The 21,764-nt window shown below is 45.9% G+C and overlaps 1 protein-coding gene across 1 annotated transcript in view; it reads right to left on the bottom strand.

Moving 5' to 3' along the window:
- Positions 1-1,394: 1,394 nt before the first annotated feature.
- DOCK11 (dedicator of cytokinesis 11) overlaps positions 1,395-21,764 on the bottom strand; it is a gene marked incomplete at its 5' end in the record, with an annotated part of 54,373 nt that continues 34,003 nt past the window's right edge. Inside the window, 22 exons of the mRNA XM_010009921.1 lie at positions 1,395-1,534; positions 2,409-2,547; positions 2,833-2,933; positions 3,521-3,711; positions 4,037-4,247; positions 5,141-5,287; positions 7,050-7,163; positions 8,136-8,258; positions 9,577-9,683; positions 11,184-11,241; positions 11,322-11,537; positions 12,332-12,445; positions 13,105-13,287; positions 14,552-14,689; positions 15,000-15,115; positions 15,732-15,874; positions 16,339-16,386; positions 17,207-17,273; positions 17,401-17,512; positions 19,724-19,830; positions 20,258-20,333; positions 21,151-21,267. Of these exons, the coding sequence (XP_010008223.1) occupies positions 1,412-1,534; positions 2,409-2,547; positions 2,833-2,933; positions 3,521-3,711; positions 4,037-4,247; positions 5,141-5,287; positions 7,050-7,163; positions 8,136-8,258; positions 9,577-9,683; positions 11,184-11,241; positions 11,322-11,537; positions 12,332-12,445; positions 13,105-13,287; positions 14,552-14,689; positions 15,000-15,115; positions 15,732-15,874; positions 16,339-16,386; positions 17,207-17,273; positions 17,401-17,512; positions 19,724-19,830; positions 20,258-20,333; positions 21,151-21,267 (2,751 nt within the window). The remainder of the gene's footprint in view (positions 1,535-2,408; positions 2,548-2,832; positions 2,934-3,520; positions 3,712-4,036; positions 4,248-5,140; positions 5,288-7,049; positions 7,164-8,135; positions 8,259-9,576; positions 9,684-11,183; positions 11,242-11,321; positions 11,538-12,331; positions 12,446-13,104; positions 13,288-14,551; positions 14,690-14,999; positions 15,116-15,731; positions 15,875-16,338; positions 16,387-17,206; positions 17,274-17,400; positions 17,513-19,723; positions 19,831-20,257; positions 20,334-21,150; positions 21,268-21,764) is intronic.

Below are 21,764 nucleotides of genomic sequence, written 5' to 3' on the forward strand. Positions count from 1 at the left end.
AGCTGCAGTACAAGAGCTTTTGGATGTCCACATGTCGCCACTGCTGACTGCATTCAAGATACACCTTTAGTACTGATGTTTAGGGTTTAACTAGCTCCAGAAAATCATGTAATGTGTCCACTACTAAAGAGCTGCATCGCCTTTCAGTGACCTGGAAAACTCTATCTGCCTTTTAGTATGATTTGGTGAAAGATGAACACCAGTAAGGTAGTAACTGTATTTAAACACTCTGGTCTCAATTCCTCTTTTCCTAAGCTAAATTTAGAGCCTGCCTGGCACATACAAGCAGAAGTGTGGTCTGGCTGTTACAGAGGCACATCTGTATTTTGCTTATGGCTGAATTTATAGATCACAACTTTTTTTTTCTCAGAAGATGATTCATTTTAGGTATTTAGAATCATGCATAATGAACATTTTGAATTGTGGTCAAAAGCTATTTGTCACAGACATTACAAGATTATTATTTTAGAGACACTATAGCCAGCTGGAGTCCTTTTATTATGGCATTTTGTTACATACCCTTAAACAACCCCCCACCCCCACATGAGCTACTGGAACCATATTTACAATTGATAGGATCTGAAAACCACAGATGTTCAAGATGTTGCTGGATAAAAGAATGACTGATCTGGTTTCTTTTTCCCGCATCTGAAAGTGTCTCACTAGAGACAAAGATAATGTATTAACGCTTCAGGGAGGGGAAGAAGGAATAAGAGAATTTCAGAAAATCCATTTTCTTCAACCACATGTCAGACAAAAACCTGTTTTCTTTCAGAAAACAGAGGTGAAATGAACTGTAGTAAGCCCAGCTCTCATGGAGGTTTCTTTAGAATTATCTGCTCAGAGGATGTATGAAAACGATCATTTCTGACTTGGGTTTTAGGTATTGCAGACCAGGACAAGACTCCTCTCAGGGTCTGAGTGCAAAGGGGGCATCGGGACCCCAAGTCACTTTTAGAAGAGGAAGGTCTCTTACTAGTGACTACATTTTCTCCTTCATGTTCCCTGTCCAACAAAGCTTTTAGCAGCAAATATGATACAATGCTAATTTCTATATACTCCTTCTATTTACAAAGTACTTTTACATTTTATTATATTCCATTGTACAACTTTACACAGCACCGTTCTAATTCCCATTCACACTTCAGCAATTCAATACCTATTCAGATGGTTTTCCACGTCGTGTTACACACTCAGCTTTTAAAAAAACATAGTAGAAAAGAAGCACAGTGGTGCAGTGTCCAGGCACTTCAATGTTGCTCAGCAAAAGAAGCAAGCACCCTGTTTGAAAGCATGGCAACTTCGGGGGAAAAAAAAGAACCGAATCTTTGCTCATCATGGATTTCTTTAAACACCCTTTGTACAGTTCCACGTATTCCTGAGAAAGCTCTGTAAAATAGGACTGATATGTTTATATTTCAGCAGTGGGTCTGAGTGAACAGTAACTTCCATCCCCAGATGTCCCGCTGATGGCACAGAAGACATGGAGGGAGTCGTGCATCCACGGCGAATGCATCGTATCTGCGTGGTAGATCTAGAGGAAAGAAGAAAATCACAGCTTCAGAAAAGGCTCCAGTTCATGACTGTAATCCAGGTGTTTAAAAAGGTGTGCAAAAGAGATAGCCAACCTTGTCTTCAGAGCTGTTTCACAAAGGCAGCATAACAAAGAAATCAGAAACAAGAATTAAGCAATTTCTGTAGCATTCATAGACACACTGTTCTGTGTCCTACTGGATCATTGTTAGTTACAACTGTCCAGTATAGGAAAGAAACAATTCTCAGTAAAGCAATAATTTATTATATCTTTGCAATAAGAGAACTCTGGGTTTTTTTTTTGTGAGCACAGGGAGTACATGCAGCTAAATACAGCACTCACTGCATCTGTGCCATGTAGCAAGACTCTCTATAACCTGAAGGATGGTCTTACAACACAGGATCTAAGTGGAGTGGAGGAGCTGCTCTAGAGTGACTGTGTATTTGCGTATTGTGCGACCAATTTCTGGACATCCAGTTTCCTGCCCCCTCTGAGCTGCCTGAACCTCTTCAAAATGGAAATTTTGCCAGAGAATTTCAACCTGTAACTTATCACAGGATTCTTATGATGCACAAAACATGAGGCAAAACACGGCATCGGACTTTAGATGGCTGCAGCACCAGGAAACTCCTGGTATGTGCAGTGAAGCCTGAAGCACACGGTGTACCAATACCAGCCTGAGATTGTCCACCAGCAGAAACTGGTGTTTGGAATCCACCAAGTCTATCATTTACTTTTCAAGTTCAGTTACTCGCCTTTTTGTATTTAGCTACATAACATGAAGAGCGATCAACTTTTCAACCAGTTTTCAGTGTGAGTTAGTTATCAAGCACACAAGAGCCACCTCTGGGGGCTCCTCACATGCAGTACGTACCTGTTCGTGGATGATGTCAGAAAGCTCTTTGACCATATCCCGGAAGTTTGATTTTAGCCCCTCATGGTACTCCACTTGATCCTCCTTAATGAGTCGCTCGTTGAGCTCCAGAGCAACTCCACAGGCTTGTATAAACTTCCTGAGGAGGAAAGGAATGAACTTCAGGCATTAAAATAGCTCAGTCTTCTACCAAAGCGAATAATGAAACAGATGGCAAATCTCATTTCCCCCTGCCCCTTTTCTCCAGCGTTTGGGAGAATCACAGACTGGTTTAGGTTGGGAGGAACCTCGGTGAAATGGGAGTCACCAGCACCAGGATCTTTATAAGGCACATCTAAGCATTCAGCATCTGATTTTGGAGACAGAACTACAAGCAAAGAAGGTACCATGTTCCAGCCAGGTTTTATTACATCAGAAATCCTACCTGAACATTTCTTTTAAGTCATTCACCTTCTTAGTAGGGTATTTACTGGACTGGCTGTCGCTTAGGAAAGCTCTGGCATAGGCCAAGGGACCAGCATTAACCTAGAACCAGAGAAGTCGAAAATCATTTGCGGTAGAACTTCTGTCAAGCTGCTAAAGGCAGTTGTGAAGGGAATAACAATTTCAAGAAAAAACACCACAAACCCAATCTTAGCATATTATTTGCCTGCCATCAGCTCTGCATTACAAATGTAACCAGAGTGTTAGTTTTCCTATGTTTTTTTAAGACCAAAAGAAAAATGGAGATAAAAAGAGATGCAGCCTGGTTCCTCGTACTTTCCTTCTAGTTCCATTCGGGAAAGCAGTTTGGTCTGAGCCTTAAGGTCATTTATCCAGCTTGAGAACCCAGGCTCACAAAAAGGCTGTTTGTAACTGATACTGACAGTACAGTCTCCAAGAGTTAAGTGTACTTCAGCATTCACCCATGGCCAACTAATGACAAAATGCTTATTACCACGAGCCCCCCACTAATGTACCGCTGCGTGTGGCAGGACAAGCTGTGCTTGTGTTTGCCGTGGTGCTGCAAACAAGGTAGTCAATGAGTTCTGGATAGTAAATGTGCTGTGTCATGGGAAGATGACTCTCTGAGTCAGCTGTAACTGTGATTTCGGATGGCCATCAAGCCTTACCTGCACAGAAACACAGCCTTGCAGTTTGAGCTGCAGCTGGATCATGTCAACATCACCTGCAGAGCAGAGCTTCTGCAGCTCTGCAGTCTTGTCTTTTATCTCATCAGTAGCCACATCGATTGGTTTTAAATTAACCTGGTGTTCATAATTGACTGGGATTCTCTTCTTTACATACGGAAAGGAGTTCAAAGCTGGCAGGAACAGCAAAGGAATTACAGATTGAAAAGTCAGGCAGCATAGAGGAGTACTCTTCATAGAATATATACAAGCAGGTTCTTGCCCTCAGGGTTTTACGTGGTGTGTCCGAAATCCTGAACAAGACTGTAATTTACCAGCATGATTTATTACTTTATAAACATTTGCACATAGAAACATAAGGCAAACTCCCCTCCCAACCAGAATATTGTAGCATGATTCTGATTAAGTAGCTGAGAGAATTTGTGACTCTTTTGGCTATTTTCATGAGCTAAAATAGTCTAAAAATAGTCACTAATACAGACTCACATTTGTACTTACTAGTTAAAATGGTCCTTTTTTTACACTGCTCTTCCACACAGCCATGCTTTTTTCCAGATAAAGTGTAAGGAGTTTCAAATACAAATCTATTGATGTTATGGTTTCTTTCAAATTCAGTCTTTCTTTCAGACATCTCTTTGTCTTCAAAATAGGGCTTCACATAAGTCACTTGAATATGGGCATACTTGGGATCAAGGTCTTTAACGTTGACCTGTGAAATAAGAGGGTTACTCACTAGAAGAACAAAGATTAGTAACTTGACTTACAATTGGTTAATGTGGGATGTGACTTAAACTGATTCCCTGCTGCAAACAGCTCCATTGCATGCACTGAATCACACACCAAACACTCCCTCTGACGTCAGCTGTGATACCTAGACCATCCACTCGCAGATACACGAGACAAGGAGAACGGGCACAAGAAATACCTCATCTGCAATAGGTAGCCCTATCACCTTGTCCATCAATGCAGCACATGCCTGTGCTACTCAGTCGTAGTATGACCATATTGCTTTCAGGCCATAAATCAACACTTGTACAGTGCTGTGCTGTGGCATGCAAATCTGCAGGCTTGCCCAAAGCAAGCTTTGGGATCAACAACATTGTCTTTTGTAACCCAGACACATCCATGGTTGCAACGTAAGGGTGTGAACAGCCCTTGCAGGAAGCATAAATGGGTATTCCACAGGAAGAGGAAGGAGATAGTGCTGCAAGGCCCCAAAAGATTTTCTTTTAGACTTGCAGTGTCAAAGCAACAACTCCACTTCCAATCATCTGCTCCTCTGTGCTGGCTCATAATGCCTCCCAAGAGCAGGGCTCAAGTGAGAAATGGATTGCCATTTCCCATTCATAATTCCCAATTCATTTATTTCCTCCCAGGTGCCAGATCAGCACCAAAACTTGTCAAGCTATGCGACACATCCACACAGGAGCATGAGGATGACAGGGCAATTGGAAGCAAGGTGCTTGTAGGAGGGTGGAAAAGAAGGCTCATAGAATGGTTTGGCTTGGAAGGGACCTTAAAGCTCATCCAGTTCCAACTCCCTGCCATGTAATATGGCCCCGACCACTAATAGCATTTCATCAGCTTGTTCATGCAGTTTACCTTGTTAGAATCCTGGATAATCTTTACAGTCTCTGACCCAAATTTTTCTCCATAAAGTTTAAGAAGCCTGAAGGAGATCTCCGAGAGGCCTGTTAGCTTGGGTTCCTTATAGATGTATTCCTTCCCATCTTCTTCTTCAAAGAATGTCTAGCATTAATCACAAAGAGGTAGTGAGGAATAGCTGAGTCTCTTTGCTTGGAAAACTTTATTTCAGATTTCCTACCTTGAAAGCAAGTTTCCACTGACATTTCAGAAAGTCAAGAAGGTTCAGAAGGCTACAGCCTGCACAAGCTTGGCCTGTTTAATAGGTTCCTTCAAATTTGTGTAAAAAAAGTCATGAATTTCCTCAGCCATCACAAACATGTCATTGCTGAACACAAAGGCTAGAGGATGACCAGTGAGCAATTTAAACACCGTGGAAGCTGGGTTTGGCCAGGACTTGACTTTTTGGAAGGTTGGAAAGAGGCCAGCAGGAGAAAACCCACAAAAATAAGGGATAGGGAAGGAGCAGAAAGACATGTAAGTAGAGGAAGCCCCGATAGCAGAGCCATGTCAACAGTCCGAAGAGAAGGATTTTGTGTAGGCTGAAAGGGACTTCAAGCAGTAAATAAAGAAATGGGTTTCCTCTGTTTTGATTCCTCTTGTATTCAGGGAAGTGGAACTTCGTGTATTTGCTGTAGAGACAAAGCTGCATTAAAGGTTGTGTCTGCATCACCAGTCCTTCCTGTAATGAGAACAGCATGAAAGCTTCATGTTTTGGCAAGCTGTTCCCATTGGAAGTTGTGACAGAGTGTTAAAACTATGTGCATGTACCTGGCGTATAAAGCCGGCAAAGCTTTCAAGTGCAAAACTGGATCGAGTGTTGGTTGTCAGGATAATCCATTGCTGGATTTTAGGGGCTGATCCAGTTATTTCTACATTTCTTCTAGAAAACTAAGCTAGCAGTTGTTTCCCTTTCTCTCTTGCTAACCTTATTCACTTTTCACATACACAAAGTTGAAGATAAGATGAGGAGTAAAACAAAATGCATGTTTGCTGCAGCAGAAGTCAGTGCTCTGACATGCTGTGGTGTAATGACAGTGGTGTTCAAAGATGGTTTCAGGGGTGTTAATCACCTCCTATAAAAGAAGGAACGAGGAAAGGCAGAGCTAATATAATTTACACAGCATTTTCTAAAGAGGGGTCCTGCATCTCCCCCATGGTTACAAGTCCAGAAGCAGACAGCTCAGAGACACAAGGGAGATGAGGGGTAATGCACTTTATTAGATTAACTGCTACAGCTGGAGGAGAAAAATAAAACCACAACTACTTTCAGGTTCAGAAGACTTCATCAGATAGAAGATCATGCTCCTTTGTGGGACTCTGAGCCCCAGATCTTGGCCATTTTTTCCAGCTACCTCAGTTAAAAAAAATACTCTCTCTACAAGTACATAACCAACACTGACATACTTTGCCTCCAGCTTGTCCAATAACCTTTTACTCTACTACTATCTAGAAAAAAGCAGCAATTGTCTGTAGAAGATGCCTGTAGAAGAAAATGTTATTACTACTGTTTGTATACAGCGGTTATATACGGTGACTGGTGTATACAATACACACTAAATTGTGTTTGTGTAGTTTATAATAACTATAATAACAACCACCACCACTGCCCCCAGTGTTTTATGAACCCATTAAGCCATTTCCTGCCTACTGAGTTGTTTTATGGGAAGCCCACCAGCAGAATCATAAACTACAATAAATCAAGTGCTCCTGGAGAGATACACAAACCTCAAAAGTGGAATAAGGAAACACACACAGACGCGCCAGTGCCCACACCAGAGGAGCCAACAGACTTCTCAGCTCCAGGTCTGGCAGAGCAGCAGCTTTAGGGGATGTGAAGGTGAAGGTGAGTGGGGTATGTACTTACTTGTCCATAAAAAGCCACTCTAAAAAAGGTTCCAAGAAGCCTCTTCCTTGTATGCATGACTTCCAATATCTTAGCATATGCTCCATGAAGTGTTCTGTACAGCTGGGTTAGTTTCTGGAAATCAAGTTTTGACATCATTAAAGCAGGATTTTGCAAGCAGAACATTCTAGCCAACACTGGAAGCTTCTGAGAGATCTGATGACGGTCCTTTGGAGAATCCAAACGTGGATTTCTAAGGAGGTGGAACACTTGCAGTGTTCTTTGAAAAACCTCAGTCTTAAGAACATGCTCAGCTTCAGGTCTGAGAGGAGCTGCAGGCTGCAATGACATGGCTATCCTTAGGGAGAAGGCCAAACCTGCTGTCCTTGCGTGTCTCCTAAGCAAGCCTTCTCGGGTAGAGCAGCCTGCAGTATTTTACCAGAAATCTGGTTTTGATTAAAACCAGATGAAGGCTTCTCCTAGCTTCAGCTGTCCAGCTGGATGCTGTCCTGGTGTGGAGGGAGTCATGGGATAGGGAAGGAAAGAGGAGCACAGCAGCCTCTCCAAAGCACAGGTCACAGCAGGCACTGGGAAGGAGCAAGTGGAGGGATGGGAAAGCTTCCTTCCCTCCTCTCCGTTTGCGCAGAATTACCTGCAGATCTAGTCCTTTTTTTGAACACTTCAGTGTGCTTTTAACCTTTACAAAAGTCTCAAAAAGAGTCTGGCTTTGATGAGCACAGGGGATGATGACAGCTTTGTTTTAGGAGAAGGAAGGTGGGAATTCTTCACGAAATATGAGTCTTGTGTGTGTTTAACAATTACCCTCCAGACCACTGCTTTCACTCATGTGTTTAGTGACCAGCAGCAATGAAGTGCAGTGTGGGCTTTACTGACATCATTTCAGTGACTCATAGCTTCAAAAATACAAAAGCCTCTTGTATTTTTTCTGAGGTATCTAGAAAATTACCTTCTATCATAGAATCATAGAGTGGTTTGGGTTGGAAAGGACCTTAAGATCATCTAGTTCCAACCCCCTGCCATGGGCAGGGACACCTTCGACCAGACCAGGTCTGTTTGCATATATGCAAACTAGTTCAAAACACCCACCTCAAATTCACGCCGCTTCTCATAAATAGGAATGATCAGTTTGGACACTTCAGAAATGGTTTCATACCGCTCTGCTTTCCATAGGCCATCGACACATTGCTCCAGCAGCTCCACCAGCACTTCCTAGGAGAGGAGCCAAATGGTGGTGTTAGTAACAGTCCAAGTTAGAAGAGAAAACCATTTTATCTTCAGTTTCTTTAAGAGGTCCTGGTACAAGCAGCCACAGTTATAGCCCATGTTCCGGCTTTTCCAAAGGGAAGTAAAAGATAAAAAAGAAAAAAGGAGAAGTTACTTTTAAAAATTTCCTTCATTCTTTATTATCATTAGCACAAGAGCCAGCAAGTGTGTCTTGGTTATTTAGCTTCCTCCCCAGGAGAATACCAAAGCTCTGGGAGGGTATGGAGATGGCAGCACTGAAAGCCAGAAGCAGGTATCTAAGAAACACGTCCAGGAACATGTGTGCAGCAGCAGTGGGATGTGATGCTAAGGATCCTCAAGCCTAGTGCAGTGAATGGGCAATTGGGCAGCTCAGCCACGTGGCCGTCCCAGCGCAGTGGTACAGGCATGGTACAGGAGTCATTGTGAGGCTTTCTGACTCACGCACGGGACAGTCTACCCACTTCCTCAATGCCTTGCTGTGGTTTCTGGGTTGTTCTGCTAATGTGGTGTCCTGCAGCACAGCCCTAGCTCAAGGGGAACACGAGATGGGCTATTCAGCCTGGAGAAGAGAAGCTGTGTGGAGACCTCAAAGCAGCCATCCAGTGTCTGAAGGGGGCTACAAGAATGCCAGAGAGGGACTCTTCATCAGGGAATGTAGTGACAGGACAAGGGGGAATGGCTCTAAACTTAAACAGGGGAAGCTTTCAGTTAGAAGCTCATCCTTAGATATAAGGAAGAAGTTCTTCCCGGTGAGGCGCTGGCACAGGGTGCCCAGAGAAGCTGTGGCTGCCCCAGCCCTGGCAGTGTTCAAGGCCAGGTTGGACACAGGGGCTTGGAACAACCTGCTCTAGTGGAAGGTGTCCCTGTCCGTGGCAGGGGTTGGAACTGGATGAGCTTTAAGGTCCCTTCTAACCCAAACCATCCTATGATCTATGATTCTATAACCTCTCACTCAGCAAAACCTGACTTATGTGTTGTCCCTCCTTGGAAATTCTGTGCCACGCTGCCCTGTGCTGGCAGAATTAGCATCTGCATAACACAGCAGGCAACGATTCTTGTGTAGCTTCTTCAGTCTCAGTGCTAAAAAAGCTTTTCAAAGAAACCAAGAACTTACACCAGTGCTACCTACACACATTGTACACGAAAACCCCTTAGTGCAGATTTCTCTTAAGAAATTGCTGGGAATCAGCTTTCCTTACAGATGCCAGTGCACAACTGTAATTTGTTAGAGCTTGCACAAATAATCATAAGTCTAAAATAATCATAGAATACAGGACCTCACCTCACTGTAATGTACATCCATCATCCCACCATCTTCTTTCATTGCACCTTCTTCATCAATGTTGGGAGTGATTTTCCTGAAGGCAGCGCATCCACTGGGGAATAGTTCTGTAGTGGATAAAAGCAAATGGATTAGTGGAATAACACAGTTCCAATGCATCATGCTTTAATGGCTGGGAAGCAGTTTGGCTGACAGTGAAGTCCCACAAATAGCAAGGGACCTGACTCTCATTTTACTACTGAATGTATGAGACTGAACACAACAGAACGTGCCCAGCCGTTTGTCACGGGAGTCATTCCTGGCAACTAACGCCAAGCACAACAGGTTTCCCTGGATCTGGAATCCCCAACCTAACCAGCTGCAACCAACTGACAGTCAGGAGAGAAGAACATGGGTATATCTTTGCACATAAGATGCAAGAATCCTAGAATCAACTAGGTTGAAAAAGACCTTTAAGACCATCAAGTCCAACCATTGCCCCAGTGCTGCCAAAGCCACCACTAACCCATGGCACTGAAAACCTCATCCACACGAAGAAGAAAGCTATTGCGGGACGCTGGAGAGCTGGGAGGGAAGTGAACAGGACTGTACACTCCCAGCAGAAAGCACAGTTATGTACCCCAAAACTCTGAGTAGTTCAGCCTTTCCTGAACCCTTTTCAGCCTACATATACGTAAAGAGCGACGGTGACAGAGTATTCACTTGTTATTCCTTTGGATTTGTTCCTCTTCTTTTTTAGTTCTCCTTTACCACTGGTTGTGGTAAGCAGCCTCCAGGGTACAAATAAAGAATTACCACAATACTCCCCCTTCTGCAGCCCACGAAGTGTGCAGAGGGGTATCAGAGTCCTGAGTTTTCACGCTTCGCCAACACGAAGTACAGGACTGGAGGAGCTCCAAGACACCTGAGCAAAGCACTTCAGGCCCTCCCAACGAAGGCAGTGCATGTAATCAATGAGCTTTTATGTAGCTTTAACTTTCTGAAATGTTAAGTGTCTATGTCAATAACTACTCCCTTACATGCAAATGAAAAATAGGGTCAATATATCCACTGTGGAATGGACTTTTAGCAGAAATCCTGCAAAGTGGTGTTACTTGAGAACACACAAGCCTGTCCTTCCTTCCTGTTTTGCATCAAACCACAACACTCTCTTATTTCCTTATTATTCTTCACATATTTGAATAGTTAGGCTACAAAAAATAGTAGTATTTTTTGGCTGAATTTTGACTGCTTTATTCTAGTTTTCTATACTGCTTCTGGAGATACTCCTGATGGACATATTGACAGCAAGTTTTTAAAGTGGGCTTCCACTTTGAGCACATTTCCTAATATAAAATACAACAACATTTAAACCAAGACATGATGTGTCAGTTTGTATTTCAATCAGCAACATGCCAGCACGACTGTCTAAGCAGTACTGGCCAGCCTAGTAAATGCCTGTGTACAAACAACTGGATTCTCTCTTTAAAAATACTCATCCTTTTCTAGCTTTACACAGTGGTTAGTTTGTTTCTGAAATAATCATTTACCAACTAAGGAGAAACTTGTCTTTAACTAGATTCTGATCCCCCAAGCCTCATCAAACCTCCCAACCACCATACACTTACTTTTTCTGTGCAGAAACTCTGCAACGAGGGCTGCGACATGAACGTAACACATGGCTGCCTGCAAAGGACAAAGGGAAAACTAACATGTCATCTGTGTATCTGTCTTGTGTAAAACTGTGGCTTTAATTCCAGAATTACCTCTGAGAAGTCTCCGTTTTTCACATGGATCTTTGCCATACTGTCCAGCCATGTCTTCCGGAGCTCTGGAGTGCTCGCGTAAGATTTGGCTAAACTGTACTGTAGATCTATCAGCATTTCTGGATCCTTTTCATGTTCTTTCATCTGAGCAGTAGCCATAAGCACTGTACGGATCCTCTTTGTCAAATCTTTGACTTCAGAAGGAAAAGCAGTTGCCTGACACAAAACAAATCTCATTAGAAGCAAATAATGAAGAGGGGAGACTGAGATGAGCTCTGAGGCAGAAGCTCTTCCCTGGGAGGGTGCTGAGGCGCTGGCACAGGGTGCCCAGAGAAGCTGTGGCTGCCCCATCCCTGGCAGTGTTCAAGGCCAGGTTGGAAACAGGGGCTTGGAGCAACCTGCTCTAGTGGAAGGTGTCCCTGCCTGTGAACTGTGAAAACATTTGTGTTTTCCTCTATCCTATCTTGGCAGCCGCACTGTGTGCCATGGAGCAAGCTGCAGTGTTGACACACTGTTCAGTGGGTTGGGTAGAAGGTGTCAATTTTAGCACCAAGACAATTCTTTTCCAAAGAAATACAACCATTAGTCTCACTGAAAGAGAGCTTTCTTAATCTTGCTGATACTCAATTAATAAAAATTAATTCCTGCTAATTATAACCTTCGGGCAACAGAAGTACCAGGCTCTTCTGTGTCATTCCTCTCAAAGCTGAAAGTTCTTGGAAAGCTCTTTGGCCACCCTTGTAAGCTGAACACTTTGCAAAGTGTAACCTGATTGCAGAGTTCCCTCCTCTTGATGTGAGGCCACATGGATGGAGCATAACCTGCCTGTGCAGTTGGCCCTGTCACTGGTGGCATAATACTCATTTACTGAGAAAACATAGTCCACCAGGAGCTCATAAATCATAGTTCTAGTCATCATCTTTACCCTTAATCACAGTTTCCTTGAGCGTGCCCCCAGTCTTTCATCAATGGCTGATAGCACATGACGTGATTTAATGTCCCCAACTTACCTTCATGGGCCTGTCACTGTTTGCAAAGTTGTTAATGATCAGCAGAGAGTCCTGAAACCTGGTCCCACCGCTGAGTGCCACATCTGCTATTAACTGGCTCACTGCAATTATTATCTGTTGGGACAGGGTGGGGCTTTATTTAATAGCCCTAATAGAGGAGTTTTATTGTCACAGTTACATGAAATGCTTATAGGAAAACACCACGTCTTTCCCACAGCACAAGTAACATTTGTGGCTTTGCTGTCACATCTCCCCAGGACAAATACTCCCCAGAGGACTAAACTGCTTTGCTGAACAGTGAGTTCACAGAATTAGCAACATCACAGTCGTAATGCAAATCCCTGTTTGGACATTAGTCACCTTCTTCTGTGATTCACTGCAACACAGACAACATTCATCTGCCTCACTAGATGGCTAAATTTGCTTCGAAAACTCAATGCTGCAAAGGCAGCTCCAGAAAAATCCCTTCTCCTGCCTCAAAGGCAGCTCTTCCCACTGTCCTTTCCACCCCATCCCAGTCAGCCTCTGGGGCAGAGATGTGCCTTGTGTCTGTGAGTCGAAAAACTCAACAGCTTGGAGCCCTTTGGCAGCGTATTTTACCCGAAGGGCCCTGGGCCGATCACTGGGAACGGGAATTAAGCAAAGCCTGGAAATCAAGAGGATTTTTGGCCATATAACAACAGCAAGATCCTCTGCAGATATGAGGTGACACAGTTATATTGATCTATCTGTTCATTAAGCCTGAGGTGTCCTGCTTGTCACCAGTCACTGACCTGAAGATGCGTTCTCAGAAACGTTCTCCTTTTGGTGAACTCAAAGTTATTTCTCATCAGGAGGTAGAGAAGAGCGGAGGCTTCGTTCCTCGTGGAGGACACCTTGGAAGTGCAGCACTTGAGGATCTCATAGCAGAGGGCAGCACACATGTTCACCCTTCCCTTGAAAAACGCTGAGGGGAACTTCACAAGAGGCAGGCAAATGTTAGGAAAGACACCTTGGAAATTCTGTGCCACGCTGCCCTGTGCTGGCAGAATTAGCATCTGCATAACACAGCAGGCAATGATTCTTGTGTAGCTTCTTCAGTCTCAGTGCTAAAAAAGCTTTTCAAAGAAACCAAGAACTTACACCAGTGCTACCTACACACATTGTACACGAAAACCCCTTAGTGCAGATTTCTCTTAAGAAATTGCAGCCTTCCTTATGTGTGTTCCATGATTCCTGCCAGTGCCAGTTGTCAACTTAGCAGGCTTTAAGAAGCCCCATGGAAAGCGTCTCACAGGAGACCACAGTGTCTCCTGTGGACAGGTAGTCAGCAAAATTCTGCATTTTCTGCTTCCCATGTGTTTGCTTAGGACAACCCAAAATTCAGCCCTAGCTCTATTCCAGTATAATTCATACTCATACCCGGTCTTAGCTTCACTGTGAGTAGTAAAATGTACATAGCACAGATGGTTTCCACCTTTGAAAAGCAGTTTAGAGGTCTCTTTAATCAAACTTTGCTCAGCAACTAGTGCAAGACCTCGTTTGGAAGCAACACTTCGCTGCTTATCATTCACACACTGTTCTCTTCCTGGCTGCAATCTCATGCCACGTGGATTTAGCTTATTAATGACAAGCTGCATACAAGTGAGTTGAGAGGTTGTAATTCCTTTTGAATTTATGAGAACCGTGCAGCTTGGGAGGAGTGGGGTTTGCACGTATATCTGCTCTTGAAAAAGTGCTTGTAAGATGCGGCAGGTTCTGACAAGCGTGAAAGGAAATGTCAGCAATAGCATCAGTCACTGCTCTTACGTGCTTAGCTGGTAGCTTTGATGCTGCTTGAGCACAGGGATTAAACAGTCATATACCAGGGCACGGAAAAGTGTAGAAAGAGGTTCAGCAAGTCCTATCCCTCTTTCACATGCAGTGGGAGAGGAGCAGCTTGTCAGCACAAGTATTACTCAAGCAATAGCATTGTCAGAGTAGTGTCAGTTTAGGGTAAAGATTCAAGAAGCACGAGCTTTTGTTCAAACAGATACTATATTTTTAACAGCAGTTAAAGTGATCAGGGCAGGTGAGGGAACCAAAATCAGTGAAGAAGTTTTCTAAAACACATTTCCAAACAGCTCAAAATATAAGTTTAAAAGGAGAGTAAGTGCACTGGTGTCTTCTATCATACCTATATAAATTGTCCTGTCCCTCTGGAGTCATGTATTACATACCTTGCTAATACGTGTTACATACCTTGCTAATGAAAGCTCTCAGAGAGGCAAACACGTGCTTAAGAGCTGCTTCTGACTGCCCGTTTTTGAGAAAAGCCAGATGAATATCAAAAACCTTCCTCATGAGTGGATTGTGGCCATCGTTGCTTAAAAGCTGGGCCTGGAAAGCAACAAGAGTATTTAACAGAAATATTGTGTCTGAAGCTGGAAATGACAGAGACAACTTTGTATAATTTATCACATCAATTCTTAAGGCAGATAAGGAACAGTAAAAATCATTTATTAATGTGACAGGACAAACTTGCACTACTTAGTCAGAGGCTACTTTTATAGCAGAGAATAAACTGAACAAGGATTTGCTGTTGTAAAACCTCCCATAATGCGTCACTCGAGGACAATGGATCACCACCATCAACATGCAGACAGAGACACAGCCACTTTTCTACAATAGTGTTGATTTCAACGCTGACCTTGAAACTCTGGGTGAAAAAAGAGATGGTGTCCAGGACTGTGAGGCACACTTCGGTGGCGATATTGCCCTCCAGCAACGCCTGGTGCACAATATCTGCTTCTGAGGTGCCTGCATCTGGGGATGGAAAGCAAATCAGGAAACAGTGTTCAACACTCCAGCTCCCACAAGATCTAAATGCTGATATAGATGAGGTTCTCCCCTTGCATTTCACTTGGGAGATAAGGTAAGAATACCAAGATGCTGAATTTGCCAGCTCCAGTCAGAGGAGCTGCCTGATGCCAACTGAGAAAGCCAACATCGATATTTCCCCTTAATCTCACTGCCTTTAAAGCCAGACAGAGAACACAGTGTCCAAGTCATATCCACAGAGGGGAAGTGGTGAGGTGCTTAAATGTGACAAAACCGAGGAGAGGCTTAGAGCAGACGGTGGCTCAGGTCCCTGTGTGTGGCAGCTCTCCCCTGCTCACTACCCACACCACGGTCTCCTGCACCACACTCAGCGCAGAAGCTAAGCCAAGACAGGCAAGAGGAAAAAGCCTCACAAACCCTAAGTCCCAGGGGGGATTACCAAGGGGCTGGCTTAAATGTCACCCACACCAGTCCAGGAATGCTGCAGGGAAGAGCAGAGACCACTGTCATTCTGCAGAGTCTGAACAGCCTGAAGCAATGAGTAGCAAGTGGAAGATGGGTACATGCAGCTTTCAGCAGGCTAACCCTCTGCTGTACATACTGTGGTTGAGTGTGAAGGAGGTCTCCAAGCTGCCCAGATGCTGGAGTCGCACCTGCATCCCCCCGGCTCTGCTGCGGAGCGCCGGCATCGTCTGGGATTTCCTATCAGCTCCCGTGTGCTTGGATAACCAGGCGTCGTGCACCCTGCGAGGGGAGGTGAACACTGTGCGTTGGGATGAGCGGCAGGATTACATGAGGCACCAGGATGGAGACTGGCCTCCCTCCAACGCACTCATCTGGTTTATCCCAGACAATCCCGTGGGACTGACCAGGCTGCCCAGGTCTCTCCCGCACCCGATGGCCCTGGAGCTACAGCCACAGCAGGGGGATGCTCGGGAGCAGAGGGGCAGCCGAGGCTCGTGACAGCTCACCACGGGGGATGCTGCCAACCTGCGCGGGCAGCCGGGAGTGCCAGGGCTGGGGGGTCTCATGCAGGAGCTGGAGGGGAGGGAAGCGGCAGGGTGCAAGGATGAGGGAATGCTGCTGGCATGGCGCTGAACAGAGCCCCGGCCCCACGGGCTTCCTGCCTGCCCCAGTTTGCCTGGATCCTTCGGCCTTGACAGGGAGCATGAGGACAGCCTCCCCACCCGGGTGGCATCATACAGTACCTGGCAATGTTTCTCTTCCCCATGTATCTGAAGTGAAATAAACACACCCTAATAAAGAAAGAAAATAAAATATGGACCTGTTACAGATCCTGCAGATCAGGAACATCCAGAACACCTGAAGGGGCCAATAAGAAACCTGGAGAGGGGCTTTGGACAAGGGCCTGCAGGGACAGGACAAGGGGAATGGCTTGAACCTGCCAGAGAGGAGACTGAGATGAGCTCTGAGGCAGAAGCTCTTCCCTGGGAGGGTGCTGAGGTGCTGGCACAGGGTGCCCAGAGAAGCTGTGGCTGCCCCATCCCTGGCAGTGTTCAAGGCCAGGTTGGACACAGGGGCTTGGAGCAACCTGCTCTAGTGGAAGGGGTCCCTGCCCGTGGCAGGGGTTGGAACTGGATGAGCTTTAAGGTCCCTTCCAATAGAAACCAGGCTGGGATTCTGTGATTTACATTATACCCTGTCCTTGTCTGCAGACACACTCTGTGCATGAGTGCTTGGGTCTGTATCTACAGGGCACATGACTCCACACCATTGGTTTCCAAACCCTATGGCACATCCCTGTCTCCTCATCCATCTGTCCCACAAGCCCATGCAAAGCAGAGGCTGTGCCCAGAGCCCTGCTCACCCGCGGGTGGTGGGACACCCTCTGACAGCCTGGACCGAGCACAGAGCACAGCCTCTGCACCCTGCTCCTTCCGTACACACCCATTCCTCCTCAGGGGGAGGAAGAACATTTCCTTACATCCTGGTTGCACACCCCAGTGCTGCAGAGGACCGTGTGCTCTGAGGGGCACTCTACACTTGTGCCACCTTTTTGGACAATGCTGCCCACAGGAAGGTGCAGTGTTTGAACTGCAACCTCATGATACTCACTCCAGAAGCACAAGGACATTGATCAGCTCTTGGGGGGAGAATTTGTTCCAGTAAGCCAAGAGAGTATCTGAAAGAAAAAAGCCCACAGTGTACTGAGATGTGAAACAAATTAAAGGGGGATCTTACAGACCAAAAGTGCTGGTGACAGTCTCTTGTCTTTCTGGCTGACCCCCTTCTGAGCAAGAGCCACCAACCTTCAGAGATCATCTTCACAACATAGAGGTAGCACATCAGGAGTGTCCGGATCTCAAACTGGTCCAGCCGGCTGCAGTGTGACACACTGCTCCTCGTGGAGCTCCTGCGGATCTGTGGGCACAGAGGTGACACGGAACCAGTGGCCCCATTGCCTGGGCTGTGCCTGAGCACGGTACCATGCAGTATGGGCACAGCAAACCACGTGTGCCAGCACCCCACAGCACCATGCTTGGGAGACATGAGCAGTCTGGAAACTCTGGACACGGGGCCAAGTGCTTCTCTGCCCAGACAAGAGATGGCTGGGCAGAGGACACTGCTTTATCCAGCAGAACATAGGTCAGCCCTCCCAGCCCTGCATTCACTGCCCTACTCCTGCCTGCAGTGTCTGAGCTCCTGGACAGTTTCAAAGACAGCTCTTGTGAAACAAAATGATTCATCAGCTGTCATGGTTTGAAGCAAGAATCTAACTTTCTGTTACAGATGTACACCTCAAAACAGTGATGTCAGCTCTTGAAAAAACAGGAAATTTCATCTTGAGAAAATATATTTTCTTAAATACATGATGCTGCAGAGAGACTCTTCACCAGGGACTGTAGCGATCAGACAAGGGGTGATGGGTTCAGACTGAAACAGGGGAAGTTCAGGTTACATCTAAGGCAGAAGCTCTTCCCTGTGAGGGTGCTGAGGCGCTGGCACAGGGTGCCCAGAGAAGCTGTGGCTGCCCCATCCCTGGCAGTGTTCAAGGCCAGGTTGGACACAGGGGCTTGGAGCAACCTGCTCCAGTGGAAGGTGTCCCTGCCCATGGCAGGGGTTGGAGCTGGAGGAGCTTTAAGCTCCCTTCCAACGAAACCATTTCATGATTCTATGACTTTTTTCCCCTGATCTTTGGAAGTGTTTTTTAACTCTTACTGACTTAGGCAAAGAGAAGTGAAATCCTCTTGGTAAGCCAATCCATGTGGAAAGGCCTGAGCATTGTACGGTGGAAACACAACTTCTAAAGCTTTCCCAATTTTTTGGGCACCCTCTGAGCTCGCCCTATGCTACTCTCCAACAAATGGATACGATTAAGCTCTAAGCAGGATGCTCCTCTTAAAGCTGTGCCTCACATGTTTGGAGAGTGCTCCACAGACCCTATTTGTTCTGTACTCTGGGACAAGCTGTGGATGTGACTCATAATCAAACAGAACAAAACATTCAGTTTAGAGTTGGAGACACACTGCTATAGCCCTAACTTTGCTATTGACCATGCCAAACTATCAAGTCACACTTCTTACGCCAGGGGAACGGGCGACAAGCAACGTGTCTACCTCTGTAGAGCAGTGTTAGAGCTGCTCCTCCATGTGGCATCGCCTTTACAGGGTTTTGTGGCTTTTGCATTCCCTAATGGAAGAGCTGTTCCAATGACCCTGTAAAACATACCATCATGGACACAGAAGAGGATGTCTAGCTGTGGGGAAAAGCCAAGCTGCAAGCTCAGCAGGGTTGAAGCATATGCTCACTGCTGAGTATGAACAGTTTGATAGTCAAGTGTTTGGCTATACTTGGTCTTCATGATTTGTGTGGGAGAGCTTGAGAGGCCCCACCTCCCCAAAGCATGTCAGGACACAGACAGCAGGAGCCCAGATAATCTTTGCCTTGCTTGTTGGAAGGGGCAAAGTATTTAAAGATGCATTAATGATTCACACCAACCCAAGACATCTGGAAAGCGCCTTGAGGAAAACCAGGAGCTGGTTTGCACAAATACCTGATTTCCATGTGTGCAACCTGCCAACAAGAAGAGCACACCCTGCCTGAAGAGCGGGGTCAGAGCTCTTCGTGGTGTGACCCCAGTCACCCTCTGTGACTGTGGGGCAGCGGTTACTGGTTTTCCTACCAACACCTGACCTTCTCTTAAGCCAGTGGTCACCAGCAAGCCCATATCATGGTGCTCTGCCTCCCGCCGTGTGTGGAAACCAGTTCCCAGCACCATGCACTGGGTACTGGCCAAGCTCAGACCCATCCACGCACAGGGAGCATGCCTGAGTAGGGATGAACACACCATGGGAGCAGAGATTTTCCCCACAGACCTTGCCTTTCATCTCTGATAAATAATTTGTCAACAGTTTTATTTTTGGCTCAGAGATGTTTGAAGAGGGTAAGCATACCAGAGCCATGAGTCTGACCTCCTCTCTTCAACAGCAATCGCGTTGTTTCCAAGCAGAGATATTTATAAGCTGGCTTTTGAGACTGCTACCACAGGGAACTCCTCTCCCTCCCCCTTACTTAAGACACTGCACAGAGGGGAGCAGTGAACACCCTTCTTTCCAACCCCAGGTACGTTACATTTTCACTCTGATCCGGGGAACTACTGGTTGCCCCCTCTGAGTTCAGGGATCCTTTGGAGTCCTCCCGCTTTAGCCCATGGCCATTTGGAAGTGCTGCTCCACAGGCTGAAAAAAACCCAAACCCCACAATTAGCCCCTTTGCACTGGCACAGCTCAGCTCATCACAGACAGCGAGTGGAAGATCCCAAAGCTGACAGAGGGTAGACAGAGATGAGCTCTGAGGCAGAAGCTCTTCCCTGGGAGGGTGCTGAGGTGCTGGCACAGGGTGCCCAGAGAAGCTGTGGCTGCCCCATCCCTGGCAGTGTTCAAAGCCAGGCTGGACACAGGGGCTTGGAGCAACCTGCTCTACTGGAAGGTGTCCCTGCCCGTGGCAGGGGTTGGAACTGGATGAGCGTTAAGGTCCCTTCAACCCAAACCAGTCTGGGATTCTGATTCCATGACTGTTTCAGGTTTTGGGAATGGGGGTTTTGGGGCTGGTAATAGTTACATTAAAAATCAATGAAAGAGTTAAAGTTTAGAAAAATGTATTTACCTGGATCTTTGTCTGCAATCAGGCTGGATCTGTTTGAGGGAGATGCAAAACTGTACATGAATTCATCCCTGGATGCCTGTAAAGCAATATAAAGGTTTTGGTGACCAGTGAAGATAACACTTATTCTCTTAGAGAAGAGAATAACGAAATAGGAAAAAGCAAATTAAAGCAGCTTTTAAAATGCAGGTTAAAAAATAAAAATCTATTTCGTTACTTCCATAACAAGGAGACAAATGACTTGGGGAGCAGCACAAAGCACAGCAGAACATATGAGTAAAAGCAGTTTCTTCCCTTTTGTTTTTCATCATTTAAGTTGAAAATTTGAACTGTTTTTCCTCAAACGCCTTTTTGTTGTTGTTGCTTTGCCCCAAACAAGGAGGAAAGTCTGATCTGCAAGGCTGAGCCTGCCTGGGAACCACACACAACCCTCAGGCAGATGGGCAACTCCCCAGAACAGCTGCTGGAGTCCAAGGCTGAGCCCTGTTGCAACTCATTGCACTTGGAGTGACTTACTCCATCTCACGCCACTACACACACCATGAGAAAACACTTTGAATAACAGCAAGCAAAAAGGCAGAGACATCCCTGGCAGTGTTCAAGGCCAGGTTGGACACAGGGGCTTGGAGCAACCTGCTCTAGTGGAAGGTGTCCCTGCCCGTGGCAGGGGTTGGAGCTGGATGATTTTAATTAAGGTCCTTTCCAACCCAAACCATTCTATGATTCAATGAAAAGGCACATTAAAAGGAACAAGCACATTACGGGGCTGTGGGGAGAAGAAAAGCACGCTTATTCCTGAAGCTGTGCCTGGCTGCAGGCAGTGGCAGCCCCACAGGGCTGTGCAGGAGGAGGACCGAGGAGGAGGAGGCCAAGACGCCTGGCTGGGCTGTACTCACGGGGCTGGAGGCAGCGGTGCAGGAGTAGAGCACGTCGCGGCCGGCCACGCGCTGCAGGTTCTCCAGGAGCAGCCCCAGCAGCGGCAGGTAGAGCTGCGCTATCTTTGCCTGCTGATTCTGCAAAGAGACGGGGAGAAAGATGCAAGAAGAGCCCAGGCTCATAGTGGAGGGTAAAAGGGAAACTCTTGAGCCAAACACACATACATATGTTTACACACTCTACATGGTGTCTGAGGACATGGGTTGGTTTGGCTTCTCATCTCCACTTCAGAGCTACCAGGTAGGGATTACCCTTTTAGCAGTAAGCTTGGGGCACTCGGGGATACTGGGGGCTGAATAACATTCCTGGTCATACAGGATGTGTGAGGAACTGAATCCCAGATTTCCCAACCCTTTAACTGGTACTTCACTCCCACGGCTTGATTTTTGAGTGCAACACCCAGGAGTAATAGCAGATCTTGCTTGGTGCTGGCTAGTGCTGCCAGTCAGAAGTTCTTGATAGCAAATGCTTCTAATTAAAACATTAATTTGAGATATAATTATTGTTATATTTTACTGTACTATTATTAATAACAGATGTTCATTCTTCTTCACCCAGCAAAAGAGGTTCTGTA

Source organism: Nestor notabilis, unplaced genomic scaffold (assembly GCF_000696875.1).
Source record: "Nestor notabilis isolate BGI_N333 unplaced genomic scaffold, ASM69687v1 scaffold12342, whole genome shotgun sequence".
Classification (NCBI taxonomy): domain Eukaryota; kingdom Metazoa; phylum Chordata; class Aves; order Psittaciformes; family Psittacidae; genus Nestor; species Nestor notabilis.